Source organism: Calidris pugnax, unplaced genomic scaffold, assembly GCF_001431845.1.
Source record: "Calidris pugnax isolate Ruff unplaced genomic scaffold, ASM143184v1 scaffold8, whole genome shotgun sequence".
Taxonomy (NCBI): domain Eukaryota; kingdom Metazoa; phylum Chordata; class Aves; order Charadriiformes; family Scolopacidae; genus Calidris; species Calidris pugnax.
The window spans coordinates 15,194,848-15,210,614 of NW_015090830.1; the positions used below are offsets into that span (position 1 = coordinate 15,194,848).

General features: G+C 45.4%; 2 protein-coding genes across 2 annotated transcripts in view; one reads left to right on the top strand and one right to left on the bottom strand.

The window, feature by feature from the left end:
- Positions 1 to 5,881, top strand: part of PSMG4 (proteasome (prosome, macropain) assembly chaperone 4) — an 18,841-nt gene extending 12,960 nt beyond the window's left edge. Inside the window, exons 3-4 of the mRNA XM_014940770.1 lie at positions 79 to 154; positions 5,620 to 5,881. Coding sequence (XP_014796256.1) covers positions 79 to 154; positions 5,620 to 5,741 — 198 coding nt within the window. The 3' untranslated portion in view covers positions 5,742 to 5,881. The remainder of the gene's footprint in view (positions 1 to 78; positions 155 to 5,619) is intronic.
- Positions 5,882 to 9,165: 3,284 nt separating this feature from the next.
- SLC22A23 (solute carrier family 22 member 23) overlaps positions 9,166 to 15,767 on the bottom strand; it is a gene marked incomplete at its 5' end in the record, with an annotated part of 112,830 nt that continues 106,228 nt past the window's right edge. The window contains one exon of the mRNA XM_014940771.1: positions 9,166 to 11,828. Within this exon, the coding sequence (XP_014796257.1) occupies positions 11,471 to 11,828 (358 nt within the window). The remainder of the gene's footprint in view (positions 11,829 to 15,767) is intronic.

Consider the following 15,767-nt stretch of genomic DNA (forward strand, 5'->3'; position numbering starts at 1 on the left):
CCCCCACCGCGGGTTCCCCCCCCCATCAGGCTGCCGCCGGGGTCTGACCCCTTGCTCTCTGCCGTGCTCCCCTTGCAGGACAGCATCCCGGTGGCCGCCTCCCTCCTGGGGGATCCCTCCGACACCGCCTCCGCCTGCCTGGCCCAGCGCTTGGGTAGGTGCGGGTCGGTGCGGGCTGCGCGCTCCCGCGTGGGGGGGGTGGGGTCTGGCTTCCGTGGGAGGCGGTGAAAACCCGCGGGTGGGGACCCGGCAGAGTCGTTTCTGGTGGCCTTGGAGCCCCCCCACCCGGTCTGGCTGGACGCGGGGGGGTGCGGTTTCTTGCCGGCCCCCGCAGACCCTCCCGGGCGCAGGTGGCGGCGCTCCCCGTTGCGGTTCGCGTTGGGTTGCAGCCGGGTACGGGCCTGGCAGCGCTTTGGCCGGCGGGATCCCCGCCTCGGGGGGCGGGGGGCACTGCTAAAGCCATGGTGTTCAACATCCCCACCCGGGGGTGGGTGTGATGAGGTGTGCCGAGCCAGGGGGATCTTCAGTGGGCTCCTCTCCCTAAGGCTGGGATGCTGCTCCGTGCTGTGGCCGTCGTGCAAAGTGTGTACATTTTTTTTGCCAGGAGATGAAGCCAACCCTCCTCACATCCCGCACCTTTTAGCCCCCCAGTTCCGAGATGTTCAGGCCTGGTAAATCCTGGATCATCTCACAGACACCAGTGTTTGATCTGACTGTCCCCCCGCAGCGCCTAACGGGCACCTCTTGGGATGTCTCCATTTTCAGCACGTACCCGAGCGTCCTGCTATTCCTCCTGACGCAGCCAGATCTCTGATTCGGAATGCTAACTTTCAGACTCCTGTATCTCTAAAAATATACTTGGCCTAACGCATCCCCAGCACCCTCACAGCTCTGGCAGCTGCATCATAGAGTCATAGAATTTGGGTTGGAAGGGACCTCAAAGATCATCGAGTTCCAACCCCCTGCCATGGGCAGGGACACCTCCCACTAGAGCAAGTTGCTCAAGGCCCCATCCAGCCTGGCCTTGAACACTTCCAGGGATGGGGCATCCACAACTTCCCTGGGCAACCTGTTCCAGTGTCTCTCCACCCTCATAGGAAAAAATTTCTTCCTGATATCTAATCTGAATCTTTTTTCTTCCAATTTAAAACCGTTTCCCTTTGTCCTATCATTACCCTTCCTGGCAAAGAGTCCCTCCCCAGCTCTTCTATAGGCACCCTTCAGATATTGAAAGGCCGCTATAAGGTCTCCCCGGAGCCTTCTCTTCTCATGCTGGCTACTCATCCTCACCTACTGGTAACTGATGCAGCTCCACCTGGTGAAGTGCTGAAGTACTTGTTACCAGGTTTTAAATGCAGGATGCTGCGCTGCTCTGTCTCATCTTACTTCTATTGTTTCAGTTGGAAAGGCCCTGTAATTCTTCTTAATTATCTGTGTGCTGATCTTCTTTACGGGCAACATGGCCTGAGTTTGTATTGTCAGGCAGTTTCACAAGTCTACACCTACTTCTTCTCCATGGCCACCAACACATGTATAAGAAAAAAAAAAAAGGATTGCTCGCAAAACTGATCTTTGAAAAACAGTACTAGCATCCTTTCTTTATTCTGGGAACTTATCTTTTAATAACCACTGTTGTAGTCTCCCGTAGTGCCAACCATTTCTCTACATACTGGGTTCAATAATTTCCACTTAATATAATAATTCTATGGGTTGCTGCATAACAGGATTTCTTTATGTGTAATTAGAACATTATCCATAAGAAGTCAGCTAGTAAAAATGTAATCAGAGAGGGTTTACTTTGAATAAAGCGTGGCAGCTCATTCCATTTTCTGTTGGGTCCCTTCATTACTCATTTCTTCTGAATCTTGCCCTAAACTCCTGTGTAGCATTGGAACCCAGCTAATAGCTCTTAAGTTGTCTCCGTGATTCCCACCATCTCCCGTCTTTCAGTTTTTTTAGTGCATGTGCTATCTTCACTCTTAAAGATTTATTACAGGTTTCATAGCTAGAGTTGGTAATAACTTGTCACTTATTATATTGGTTCTTCCAGTGTTCTAGGACAGAGGCCGTCTGGGTCACCTGATTTTCTCCCAGAAAGTGGTCTGTTTTGTTGCCCTTTTTTTTTTTTTTAAGGTTATTTTTGTGTTTATATTGTTAATTTCACATACTTTGTTACTGAGAACTGATAGTGTTGCTTGGTACTGGGATATCAGTTACTCTTTATCCTCAGAGCATAATGCATCTTCCTATTTTCCTTCTGTTTGTGCTTTAAGTATCTTTCATTATTTAGTCTTAAGCTTTCTGTGCCAGCTGTGGCCCAGCTAGGCTTGTGGGCAATATTCCTCTGTATCTGTGCCATCTAACCTCTGGGTTGTGGTTTTCCTTGCTAATCAGTCCCTTTTATATTCATTATAGATACAATTCGTACTTGTGCTATCCTGCTTAAGGTATGTGGTACTGGGGAAGGCCTGTAGACCTTTTTCACCTTTGGCTGGAAAGTCAATAGTACACTTCTGGGTTTGAATAATTGCATGCATCCTCTTGACCTGATCATAACTGAGTTTTGAGAAGAGAAATACATCTTCTCTCCGAAATCCTACACCTCAGCTTTTAGGCTTGCTTTTGTCACTCAAGCAATTTAAGTTTGCTCATGGTCCCTTATTTCAAAGTTGTTTATTCTCTTGAAACCAGTAGACCTGCAAGATCATCATTAAGCATCTTGGTATCTTCTCTGTTTCACAAAGTGCTTAGTAAGGAAATGTGTTCTGCCTTGACAAGAAATAGCAAGCTTTGCTGTTTCTGGTAAATTTTCCTCTAGGAAATTAAATCCTTGTTACTCCCACAAATCCTGTAATAACAGAGATGCTATTCACAGCCAAGTCTGACTTGGACCTGTACTTCTGAGGTAGCCTTTTTAACCATCCTGCCATGTGGTAATCTTTAGGCAGGCAGTATCTTTTTTACTTTTTTTTTTCCCCTATGCTGTCACCATCTTTTCCATGCTGTTTATGCTCTGATATTCACAGGCACTAAGTTAAATAGCAAGCGATGCCATTTAAAGGTAAGGGTTTTTTTTATTTCTTATACTTCCCAGTTGCATTCCATCACCTGCCTTTTGTTCCTGCAATGCCAGGTTCCCTGCCCTGGAGCAGGAGTTTCAGCACTGCCATTCTCCCCTTTTCTTTACAGCCTGGTAGAGGTTTTGGCCAGAACAGCTGCATTTGGTTCTACTGGCTCTATCTTCTCCCTTACTTCAGGGCTGCTTTTTTTTCTTTTCCATTGCTGAAGGCATAGTTGCCATGTTCCTATTCCTCTTCCTTTCTATCTATATCTGTTTGTGGCAGGTGCAGGGACTGTTTCTCACCACCCTGCCTGTTTGCTCTGGCACGAGATGTGTCTCACTAGTCAAGAAACCCAAGTCCTAAAAGATTGTTCCCTGTAGGTCAGTGAGTTCCGGTTCATGAGAAAGTCTTCATGCCATGTCTTCTTCATCCCTCTGCAGGGACTGGCAGACTCTTGGTGAAGATCACCTCAGCCTCTTCTTTGAGTCTTTCCCAGCTGGGCACATTTCCCTTCCACCACCTGTTTCCAGCACGAATGTTCTACAGACCCAGGCCTAGCACTTGTTCTGCCCTTTCTCCTGCTCCCATTGGGCTCCTCTTCAAGCCTAGATTTGGGCCTTGGCCCTGTCCAAGAGGCTGTAGGAGCAGGTCTCTGCTGCTGTAACACTTCTCGGCATGTCCTGGATGATGGGCTGCCAAGGAACCTTTTTCCCCACTTTGAGGAACTGGTGCAACAGGGGTTGGCAGCCAAGCTGCATGGGAGGTGCCTGCTGAGGGGTTTTTGGGGAAAACCTTGTCTTTTGCTGTTTTCTACTTTACTGTGGAGCTGCAGATGGGCTTCCTGTGGAGGCATAAGATCTTCCCTCTTCATTCCTTCTCACAAGAGTCCATGTATCCAAATGAATCTGGAGGGACAGAAAAGGTCCTTCTGGGAGCAGTGCTCCTCGGCACAGATGGCCCCGAGGGATTCACAGTGTTCCCGGGAACTGGAACAGCATCCAAAAACTCAATCGGCTTTTACACAAACATAATTAAGAAGTTGAGTTTTGACACTGCAGTGTACGATGTAGCTTCGTTAGAGAGCATAATGGTATTCATTAGTTCAGAATTAGTGTTGCATTCATTTAGGGCATGATGATGAAGCACTAGTACTTACAAAACACGCTGCTTTATACCACAAAATCTGGTGCCAAGCACTAATTTTTAATTTTTTTTTTTGCAATCAGAGGAATGTGGTGCATTATATCAGCATTTCCTTGTGCCAAGTCTTAACAGGCAAATGAGTCCTTGCATTCCAGAAGCAGCTCTACTTACTGAGCCAGGAAGCTGGTAACCTGTTAGGATGGAAAATGATAATAAATTGATTTGCATAATGAAAATGCATCGAAAGTGCTGTTTAAGTACATTTTATGTGTGTATATAGATTTCCTGTAGTTAACATTCACATTTAGAAAGGATTGAGATGTGAAGAGCTCTGGTATCTTTATTTTCAATTTTTAAAATTCAGATGATATTTTTGTATATTCAGCAGAACAGTCTGATTTCTCCCTGGGATTGTCAGCTCCCAGCTCATTCTCTGCCAGGAATATTTCATGACCCAAATACCATTTTTTGTCTTCTGTTTTACACAACTCAATTTAAATTTAGTGCCTATTTTTCCTCTGTGGTGCTTACATTCTTCACGAAGTTTAGCTTTAGCAGCATATAAAGAGAGTTACAAATTTACTATATTACTGTGGTAAAATCTAAGTAGGATTCCATTTTATTTATAAAACACTTCTTAGTGTTATCTGTTCCACTCTGATAATTAAGTCTTCCTGCCCCAGCGGACATTATTTCTTTCACTGTTAATTAGCTCTGTCATGGAAGGCAGCTCTTAATTTTATAACACCTCTCTCTAGGTATTTGTCATTACAGTAGCCTGTGATGTGCTTGTGGCTTCATCAGGTACAACCCAGGCTCTCCAGCCTCCTGGAGTGTTCGTGGATGCTGTAGAAATAAAGGTTAATGGAAGTAAAATTATTGACGGTAGACTTAGACAAGAGCGGTGCACACTTCTGGGGGCCTTTTTAGGGGTTCATAATAAACTAGAACTTTGTTAGTCGGGGCCTAATCACTTCCTTGGGTGCTTTCCCTCTGTGTTTTTCACAGCACAGACTTAACAACTTAAACTAGATTTCAGCCCTAAGAGTCCGGTATAGTCTGTGTTTTCCCTTAAACTATACTATAGTTAAGAAGCGTCCAAAATCTGTTAAAAACAGTGCGAAGCTTTTCAGTGACTAATGGCTTTTTGCATCAGCCCAAAAACTAGTTGATACCCACCAGGCTTATGTTGGCCATTTCCATGATCTGCAGAGTTCTGCCCAACGTGCCATTGCTAAGGTTCTTGTTCTGCTATTCCTTTATCACTGGGGTCCAGCGTGGCAGGAGTGGAGATTGTTGTCTTAGAAACCTGCATGATATGGCTTCTTAAAATTGCTTAAAATTGCTTGAATACCACCATCATCACTTCTATATATGAGCAAACTACGGCTGACTACTCTTTTTTGTGTTTTAGCCAGCAAGACCAAAAAACAGATATTTGTCAGCTACAATCTTCAGAACACAGACAGCAATTTCACCTTACTCATAGAAAACAGGATCAAGGAAGAAATGATGGCTTTTCCAGAGAAGTTCTGACTTCGCTTCATTGTAAAATAACCTGAGTTTTTGTTTTAGAAAAACTGATTGCAATTTTCACACTGACATTAAGTTAATTTGTTTTGTATTGTTTTGACTGAATTTGCAGTTGTTATTAAATATTGATGGACCCAAATGCAGTTGGACTTGGATTATATTTTTTTTTCCTAACTGTGCTACCCTGTTAAGTAGGGGACAGGTGAGTAGGGTAGAAAATACACTGTGATGTGAGATCATCACAAAAGTGTGTGCAGTGTCTGCCCTGCGTGCAATTATAGGCATCTGCTGGGAAATCAGTTCCAAATCCTACTTCTACAATTAATCTACTATGTCGTAGTATTGAACATAGTATTACAGCTTTTAGCGTTCAAATAATAATAAAAAACTCCATGGTTTTTGTATTGAAAAACTGTAACAAAATGAGCATTACCTTGCTCTTAAGTCCCTGGTGGTTGTAGTATTAGTGCTAAACACTGGATTTTCCTTCCATCTCTTAGGCACCAAGAACACTGGAAGGGTTTCACAAAGGGTTATCTGTACATCCCTGAGGGCTGTGTAGAGGGAAAAAGCACAGCTTGGTTTTTGGAACAATAGATATATCCATCAGGCTGCTGGAAGAGCATCATGTGTGTGAACTGAGCGTACTCATTAGAACACCTCAGAGCAGTGACCACCACCCACAAAGCATCCTGCTGCTACATCTCTGGACTTGCTTTTAGGTAGGACGGATACCCCTTCACAGGCAGATCCATGGGCTATTTCATTCAACAAGAATGGCAGCCAAAAGTTAATTAGACAAAAAACCCCAAAGCAAACAAAGAGCCAACGGCATGGTGACCATTTGCAGCTGTTGATATGTTCTGTGCTATCACACACCATCTATTATTCACAGCAATTTGGAGGAACACTGAATGTAGCAACCTGAAGAGCGCGTCCTGGTTATTTCTTTTGCATTGCAAGTTGAACCCTGACTGAGACAAGCTTCCAACACCGATAAAAAAATATACTAGTGCTCCTGCTAGAAAGCTGTCCTAATAACCTACAGAAAACCGATGAACTTGCTGTGGCAGCACAATCAGCAATTGAAAACTGTAACCGAGAGGTCGCCGATGTAGAAGGTATAACCCCTGCTGAAGGGGTTTGAACACCCATTGGCTTCAACATCACAGGTTTGATGTGGGCGCAGAGGGCCCTTCCTTACCTGGTGGGAACAGCTGCTGGTCCTTGGCCACAGTTCAAGATCAGGATAGCAAGAAAGCAACTGCTGGAGAGTACACCTCCAACCAGTTCACTGGTTTTCATTTACACCACCAAGCAAAACGAGTCCACTGTTCATCTGTGACTGAATGTAAAAGGTAATTAGTTGCAAATCAATGTGCGGATTTAATTAGTCTGGTTTATAGTCATCTCATTCTCTTTGTAGAGGAGGGTAAGGCTGTTTGCTGAGGAGTCACATTAGCTGCTGCTGGGTTGTTTCAGAAGTCGCTGCTAGGGAGCCAGACCAAGGAGAGCAAACTGATGGGACAACGTCATTTTATTCTGTACATTTACATACAAAGTTCTTTTCAGTAGGTACAACAGATGTAACATCATGCAGACATTTAGCTTGTAAGACTGTTTTCAGTACTTGATTTAAGCTTGTGCTATGAGGAAGCACCACCAGACTATTCATGATCAAAACGTACAGTAACACGATTCTTTAAAACTTCATCAGAAACTGAAATGGGGAGGGAGGTCTCACCCACTAGACATAACACACCATACTCCTTTCCTGAAACATTTTACACAATACATTTAAAATGAGGTTTGTCATTTTATTTTTCTTTTTAAAAATAAAAAAAAAGTTACAGCAGGGGAGATCATCCCCCCGCTTAATAGTGTTGTCTTATGTGCCAGCTACAGGCGCAACTTGACTTGACATTCACAGAGTTCAGTTAATGGCACTTCTGCTTCCAATTTGGTGACCTTTAGTGTTTGGCTCCAGGAAGTGGCAACAGTTAAAATACTTCCATTAACAACAAAAAAAAAAGCCCGGTTAACGAAACTGAAAAGTAAATCTCACAAACTCCTTTCTGGGTTGCCACAAAACACTTGCAAACAGGCAACTGTCGTTACCCATTTGTAGCTTGTCTGGCAGGAAAGGCAGTACTGAAACCTCAGAAGGGGAAAAAAACCCCCAAGATCAAGCATAATGTCACATTCACATTTTTGTTTAAACTCGCTAAGATGGAAGAAAGCCCTTAAACGGTAAACCCAAAGAAAAATGCACTGATGGGCTTCGAGGTTACTGAAGGTTCACAGAAAAAGGCCAAAATGGGACAGGACAGCTTTGATTGCTTCCCCTGCTGCGGTGGCCAGAAAGAGCCACCTGAGGAAAGCCTTTCCTGGTGATGGCCATGGAGGAGCCGATGGTGTGGCTGACTGAGCCCCCTGTCCCGCTGCAGGACAAGGCAGAGCTCAGCAAGCATCTCCACGTTTCCTTTCTGCCCTGCTGCGTCACTTGGTTCCCCACTCCTCCAGACAAGACCTGCTTAGCAAAAGCTTTCCAACTCTCTGAGCGCGCGTGGAAAAAAAATAATCATCACAGAAGCATTCATCTTTTCAGGAAAAGGAGCAAAACTGGAGCTGCCAAGGCAGGAAATTGGTTTGTGTTCTATTGTTGTGACAGAGAGCCAGACCAACCAGAGATGTTGGGGCTACCCACCTCGCAAAAGATCAGTACCGACTACCTGTACTTCAGGCAAAAAAACCCAAAAGCAGCAAATCAAGTAAATTTTATAAGAATTTAAAAAAAAAGAAAAATAAAAAATGCGACTTTTTTTCAGGCAAAAAAACCCAAAAGCAGCAAATCAAGTAAATTTTATAAGAATTTAAAAAAAAGAAAAATAAAAAATTGCCGCATGTTCCTGTCACCTAGTTTGTTTAATCACATAAATGTTGATACGTTTAAACAACCATTCTCTTCCCTGGGCCCGGTCTGTCATCAGAGAGCAAGCACCAGAATAGGAAACGATAAAGCGCTGTGGACAAGGCGGCGGCGAGCGCGCCGGGACCGCTGAGGGTGCTGGCAGCAGCCGGATCTCAGGGGCTGGTGGATGGTCTACAAGAGCCGTACCGCAGCGTGAGCACACGACGTGAGCACACAGAGACCACGAGGGGAGGGAGCCGCGGGCCCCACGGCAGGACGGATGGCAGGACGCCGCTCTGCGCTCAACCCCTGCTCCTCTGCTTTCAAGCCCTTTTCCATTAAGACTTGTTTCGCTTCTCCAATTTTTTTTTTGCTGTGAACCCACTTTTTTTTTTTTTAGTTTCTCCCCCCCTCCCAGTGCCAACCCCCCCCTCCAAATGTGTGCGGCTTGCAACAAGCATCTCATATCGAAGGCAAAAGTTATTGCACAAATTTGGCACGTGAATACTGCGTGAATGGGGAAGGCCTGGGTTTGGTTTGGTGTTTTGTTTTTTTGTTTTTTTGTTTTTTTTTTTTTTCCTTCGGTGAACACGCTCTGCAGAAGTCGCAGCACAGAACAAAAAGAGAAGCAGCCGCGCTCAAGCTCCACGTTAGAACTTGAGCGTAAGGAAGATCAGGCTCTCGCTGTCACAGCAAGTCTAGCAAAGGTGGAAAAATAAAAACCCAACCCAGTAGCGTAACTTTGGGCAAAACTACCATCAACTGGTCCAGTGTTTCTTACCAGGCTCAAGAAGAACCCGAATGTCCACATCCTCTGTAGGAAAATTAGCAGCTTTAGGACAACATTGTTACTCTGAACACAACAATCTCTGTCACTTCTGCAGGTCTACCTGTCCCCTGGCTCTCCTCAGCCTCTGAGGCTGCACTACTTACTGCATCGCCCGCCAGGGAGCACGGATCTCTGATTTATTGGGGCCTGTAAGAGGACATCGGCAGCCTAATGGAGGATGGAAATTGTTAGGTACAGCAGTTAATCGACAATATATACAGCAAGAGGAGGAAGGGGGAGGGAAGGTAGAGGAGGAAAGTGCAAACGAGCCGCTTTCCATGCCTATGAACGCAAGGTGTACATCAAACAAAGTGGCAATCCTACGGACACTCAGGACAACATGGACATCCTGCTGCTCCGTCTGTTTGAACGTCTGCACTACCGAGCAACCACAAATGGATGGCCTGAGTGAGAAAGGAGAGGAGGGAGGGAGGGAGAACAGGGAGGTTAACTACAATGCAAGAAAGCTGTTTTGTTTACCAAGTCCTTGCATTGAACTAGATCCTCAGGTTATTCACATGGTGAGAACCAAAATGCCGATGGCCAAAGGAAATAGTTGGTTTTGGGGCTGGAGGAGAGAAATCAGGTGGCCACTATCAAAGTGCCATCTGCACAGTAGGAGGCAAACTGGATGTTCACTTTGCTTAGCCTAGAGTAGGATCGATCCAGTTTACGTAAACTTGTATTTTTTTCCTGATGAAAATCCTACAAAAAGCAGTTGGGGAAGGGGGGAAATCTGTGTGAGTTCATTGTATATTCTTGGGTCAGAACAAGAAAACATCTCTAAAAGCCCCAAGACAGCCAACAGCAGACCATAATTCATTACTCACAGGCTATCAATTCATTCATTTCTGACAGTCAGCTAAGCATTTTGTCCACTTAAATCGAAAACAAAACCCTGGTTCTAAAAACATGTAAGGCAATGCCAGGACACTCATTTCCCAGAAGCAGGAATCCCAGCTGCGCTGCCTTTTGGAATAAAAGTACAGATCATAGCCCACGCTCCCTATTTTTTGTCCCTGCTGGCCTGTGCTCTTCTCCTGGAGCAGTCCATCAGAGATTCTGGGCCTTCTGGTAATTAAAGCCATTCTTGGCAAAACTAATCTTTGCATTATTGGTCAAATAATTTAATCATCTACATTACTACTTAAGACCAGCAGGAACTGTCTAAAATAGATTAATGGACTCTTAAAATGCAGATGGCTGATTCTCATTGAAAAATCAGCTTGTTTGGGTAGGATTTTCTTCACTGTATTTGGTGGGGAAAAAAAAAAGTACTAATTCAGAAAGTAACTTTTAAGTGCACATGGGCTATAAAAACAAACATAAGCTGCCTAAAATGCAGTCAGAGTTTCAGTCACAACAGGTTTTGCTTTGTTTTTTGTTTTTGTTTTTTTTTGGTGTATACAAACACAGCAGGCAACCTGGGCACTTGCACTTTCTAGACAGGCAGAAGAACGTTGCACAAGTCTAAACTTCAGTCAATTCAACTTTGCAGTGGATCCCTCTTTCCTTTAAAGAAACACAAAAACAAAACAGAAAACAACCCCCCCCATGGTTTCTTTCTTGGAATGGCTGCACCTCTTATAATAAGATGGCTTCATTTTTGTGATCTATGAAAGGAAAAGGAAATAAAGTGCTTCTTGAGAATAAATCAAAATAAATATACATATTTAATGGCAGGAAAAAAAGAGTTCTGAAGGGCTACCTCCAACCAGGTCTTTTCTCAGATGAGTCTTTTCCCCCATAACATTTTCAAGAGCAATCTGCACAACAGTTGAAGATGCCAAAAGTTGCTTTAGCAGCAGAGTTGAATTCCCCCAAGTCTGTGTCTGCTCCATCACTGGTTTGTAAAAATCTGTGCAAAACACCTTTGCCCAAAGTGCTGCTCCTCCTGCACAACAGCATCAAATAAAATACAAAAGAAAGAGGAGAAGGAAAAAAATAAAAACCAACGAAAAAATGAAGAAGGAAAAAAAAAAATCCACCCAGTTACATCGACTTCATCCCGTTGGCAGTGGTGTTCTCCGAGATCCCGTCACTCACGGCTGCCGAGTCATGGAGGCCAGAGTAATCCTTGAGTTCAGAGTTTGTCATGAGCAGGGGCTGCTCCCCCTTCTTGTGCGGCAGGAGGGGCTGCCGGGTGTAATGTTCCCCATCCGGGATGTTCTCGGGCAGGTTCTGGTTCTTGCTCTCCGGCAGCAGCAGGATGCAGATGATGCAGAGGAGCGTACAGCAGGCGAAGATGACGTGGTGGAGGAAGTAGCCTTTCTGGTTGTGGAGCTCCATGATGGGGGCAGTCAGGCGGCCGAAGCCCGCGCTGGCCAGGACCAGCCCCAGCCCACCTCCCCTGCAAACACAACAGAGGTGAGATCCCCGGCCCCACAGCCCCCTCCTGCCCGCGCAGCTCCATCGCCACTGGGATGGTGAGCCCACAGCCCTGACGGGTCCCCCAGGCTACACCCCTGTCTGGCATGCACCTGGTACCTGGAATCCCTAAGGCAAAGATGGTTTAGTGGCAGGGACACGTCCCACTAGACCAGGTTGCTCAAAGCCTCATCCAGTCTGGCCTTGAACACTTCCAGGGACGGGGCATCCACAGCTTCTCTGGGCGACCTCTACTCACTTAAGTATCTTTTCATGCCCATATAACTGCCCCCACATAAGGTGAAGAGAAGCGCTATCACATGAGTATGTAGACAGCCCTCCAAAGTATTCCCATGTTCGCATAATTCCATATTCAGCAAGGGAATAAACAGATTTTGCTTAGCATGCCAGCCTTCTCCAGCTTAGACAAGACACACCAAGAAGCAGTAGGTCGGAAGTCAATTTTGGCTGCCTCTAAAGTATTTGGCATCTATCAGCAGTGGAGGCAGGAGATTAGACTTTACAGGCTGCTTCCTCAATCTGTTATACGAAACACTGAGTGCTGAAATATAATCTCCATAAAAGTGTGTTGTGGCTGGAACCTCTCAACACATGGTTATTGTAATAACATGCATCAATTTCAGAAAAAAAAAAAAAAAAAAAAGATGACATAGGTAGTGGTCAGAATCAGAGATAAAGATTTGGTGTTAATTTCCAAGACCTCCTCTTAACTCACTGCACGAGCTGAGGTAGGTCCCTCACTTCACTCTTTCTTGTGTCACAGAAAGGAGTTCTGAAAAGGTTAGCATTGGTGAAATGCTTAAACTACAAGTAGGTAACTTTATAAAATACTCTTTATGGCACAAATGTTTATTTAATGTGCAATGTGCTCATGTACTGAGATTATACATGTATGCACACCAAAAAAGAGTGAAAGCACATTAAAGTTAAAAAAAAATAAAAGGGTGTGAAAATAACCTCATCCACCCCAGTCAGAAGCATGGAAGTCGCTTGCGCAAACCAAATTCAGTGCTCTTTCTTGATGCTCAGCTATGCAAGCAACCTCTCCTGCAATTCCTTGTCTTGCTTATTAATGTCTCTCCAGGTCCTGAACCGCACACGCACACCCACCCCATTTTGAGGCACAGCTCATGCTCCCAGGACCAGTCCCCACTGGGTGACCCCACACAGAAGCAGCACCACAGGCAATTCTCTGGGATGGACCATTCCCCCCTCCTGCCCCAGCACGACCGTGGCTTCCTCTGTGGCACTGAGGAGCATCACCCGCAGGTGACTCGTTTTAGCAAAATCTCTGAGCGTGGATGGCATCTTGTCTTTCATTTTCCAAAGCCCCTGCTGCCTGCAGAGGGAGGTCTCCCTGTGAGTTTGATTGCTGGCACCCTGCTCCTCACTGCCCCACCGAGCTGGCATGAGCAGCACACTTCCTGCAGCTACTCCTGGAGATGCCACCTTTTCCCAAACCCTCTGGTGATCAGAAGGGCTCAGGTGCTTCAGTTCCTAGCCCAAAGGGAGAGAGATAACTATTGACGATAAGCAGACCTAACAGAAGACAACTGCAGAAGGCAAAGGAACTGCTTTACATCAACTACTGGGAGAAAAAAATAAATATTCATAGACTATTGAGCATGCTAGAAATCACAGCACTATAAACCTATGGAATGCCAAATTCTGTCACCCAACCATTGCGTTAAAGCTAATCTTCACCCAGTCCTCCCAAAACTCCAGCGCTGCTTACTTGACAGCTACAGGGCAGCAAGCACAGATTTCAATAGATGCTCTTGGGACGCTGACTGGATCTAAAATTCACATGTGCACCTTTTAAGCCTCCAAATCAGCAAAGCATCTTTCACAGACAGCACTGATTTCCCCAAATACTGCAAAAGCCCTTATTAAAAACTTGCCAGCTTTCCGATGGCAATTTAGAAACCCAGCTGAATGTGGCCATTGTGCAACTGGCCTCCCTGCAACTTCATTAATACACTCACATGAGTAATCGACACAACCAGCCCCAAACGCATGGCAAATCACTCTCCAAGTTGGCTCCCGAGCAACAAAAGCCCAGCTCATTTACATCAACGTTTGCTACAGCTAAATTGTATCTCAGCCCCCCCGAGAAGGACCTGAGGTGAGTTTTAAAAGCTGCTGTAGAAGGACATCAAGCAAGCTGAAAGGAAACAGGAAAAGGCGACAACAAAGACGGCTCTGTCATTACGGGTCAAGCGGCTTCAGATTTGGAAGGGAAAAAAAAAAAAGTTTTTCCACATGACGTCAGCAACTAGAGCAGGCGTTACTTTATCCAGCGCCACCAGAACCTGGCAGAGGGTGGCTTGAAAATACATTTTGGTAGGCACCCTAAAAGACTTTTTTCAAAGTTTGACTGTACTGTAAACATGAAAATGGGGGGGGAGGGCAAAAAAAATAAAATAAGACAACTGAAAATATTGTTAGGAATTTTTGTTGTTCACGTGCACATCAGGAAAATCCATACAGGCCAAGAGAGGCAGCACCCTCAGTTCACACTGTTTTTGCAGGCGCTGTGGGGCAGTAGGTGGAAATCAAAACCACCCAGGGTGTTTTGGGGCAACGCTCCTCCTCAGTACCGGCTTCCCCATGGCAGGGAACTGGTGCCTGTCCTTCAAACATGCTCCGAGATACAGATTGGAGCCCAGGGAGGAAGCACGAGGGCTGCTGGCACTCACAGTGAGCCCCAGCTTCTCCCCTGGCATCTCCGTGGCTGTTGTGGAAGACTATCCCATGGCTTGGCCCCACAGGCGACCAGAGCCCCTTCTCCGACCCCCGCTCACCCAGCAGCAGGGAGGCAGGAGGGGTTGTGTGAGGCTCACAGTCCTGACACGGGCAAATTGCAACAGGACCTTGGTCCTAAATTTTGTCCTCATAAAGAGCCTCCCTATTCACGGGGGAGAATTTCCTCGCTCACAACTGCAGCTTCACGGTGGTACAAACGCAAAGCACTGGAAAGTGTCATCATCCTTATTAATAAACAGGGACCCTGAGGCATATCCAGCTATTGTCACTTGCTTGGTGTCACCCAGGAGAGTCAGGGGAAGCAGAATTTCAGCTCCCAGCCAGGATTTCTCCCCTTCCCTGTAGTAAGATAAGTGATTTAAGGAAAAAAGCTTGCTAAGTTCACACTGCGCATCTGACCCTACTTGGCAGATTCTCTTCTGGTTGACATGGCCAATTCCTTATCTATGTGTCTTTCAAACAGAGACAAGGGGAAAATTAAAGAGGCATAAAAACACCAAACTGACTGAGATGTACATAAGTAAATACCTGTTAGTGTTTCAGGCTGCTATATGATCTCCTCACCACTTACACTGCCTTTCCCTGTGGAACTAATATTATCTGTAAAATGCATTCACAAAGTCAGATAGCTTAGAAGAAAAGGCCACGCATCAAGGAGACTCTGGCCCCTCAGCTGACAGTTGTGCTATAATACTTTGCAAGGTTATTGAAAAGGAATGAAATTTGGAGGGGAAAAAAAAAAAAAGAAATCAGAGTATCCTCTTCCCTCCACTCTCCCTCCCACCCATATGACCTACATTCCTGGGAAATTCAATGGAGTCAGGGCAGACTCCTGAATTACTGTGGCACTGCTGAAAGCATAATCCAGAACACAAAAGCACAACCTTTGTGCCATGAAAGATAACAATGAATACATAAAATGGTACAAAAACCTGACTACACAAAGACATTTTATGGGAAGCTCTCCAGTGAAGATCACCTGCCTGATTTCTACTACTGCCCAGGATGAAAGTGCTCCTCTTTAGAAAAATGACCCTCTGCTAAGACAGATCTGGGTGCAAAAAGAAAGATGACTTTAACAGCACCAAAGGCAGACCACTCACGGTGGTGCTGCTGTAGGAGAGGCTGACTCGCA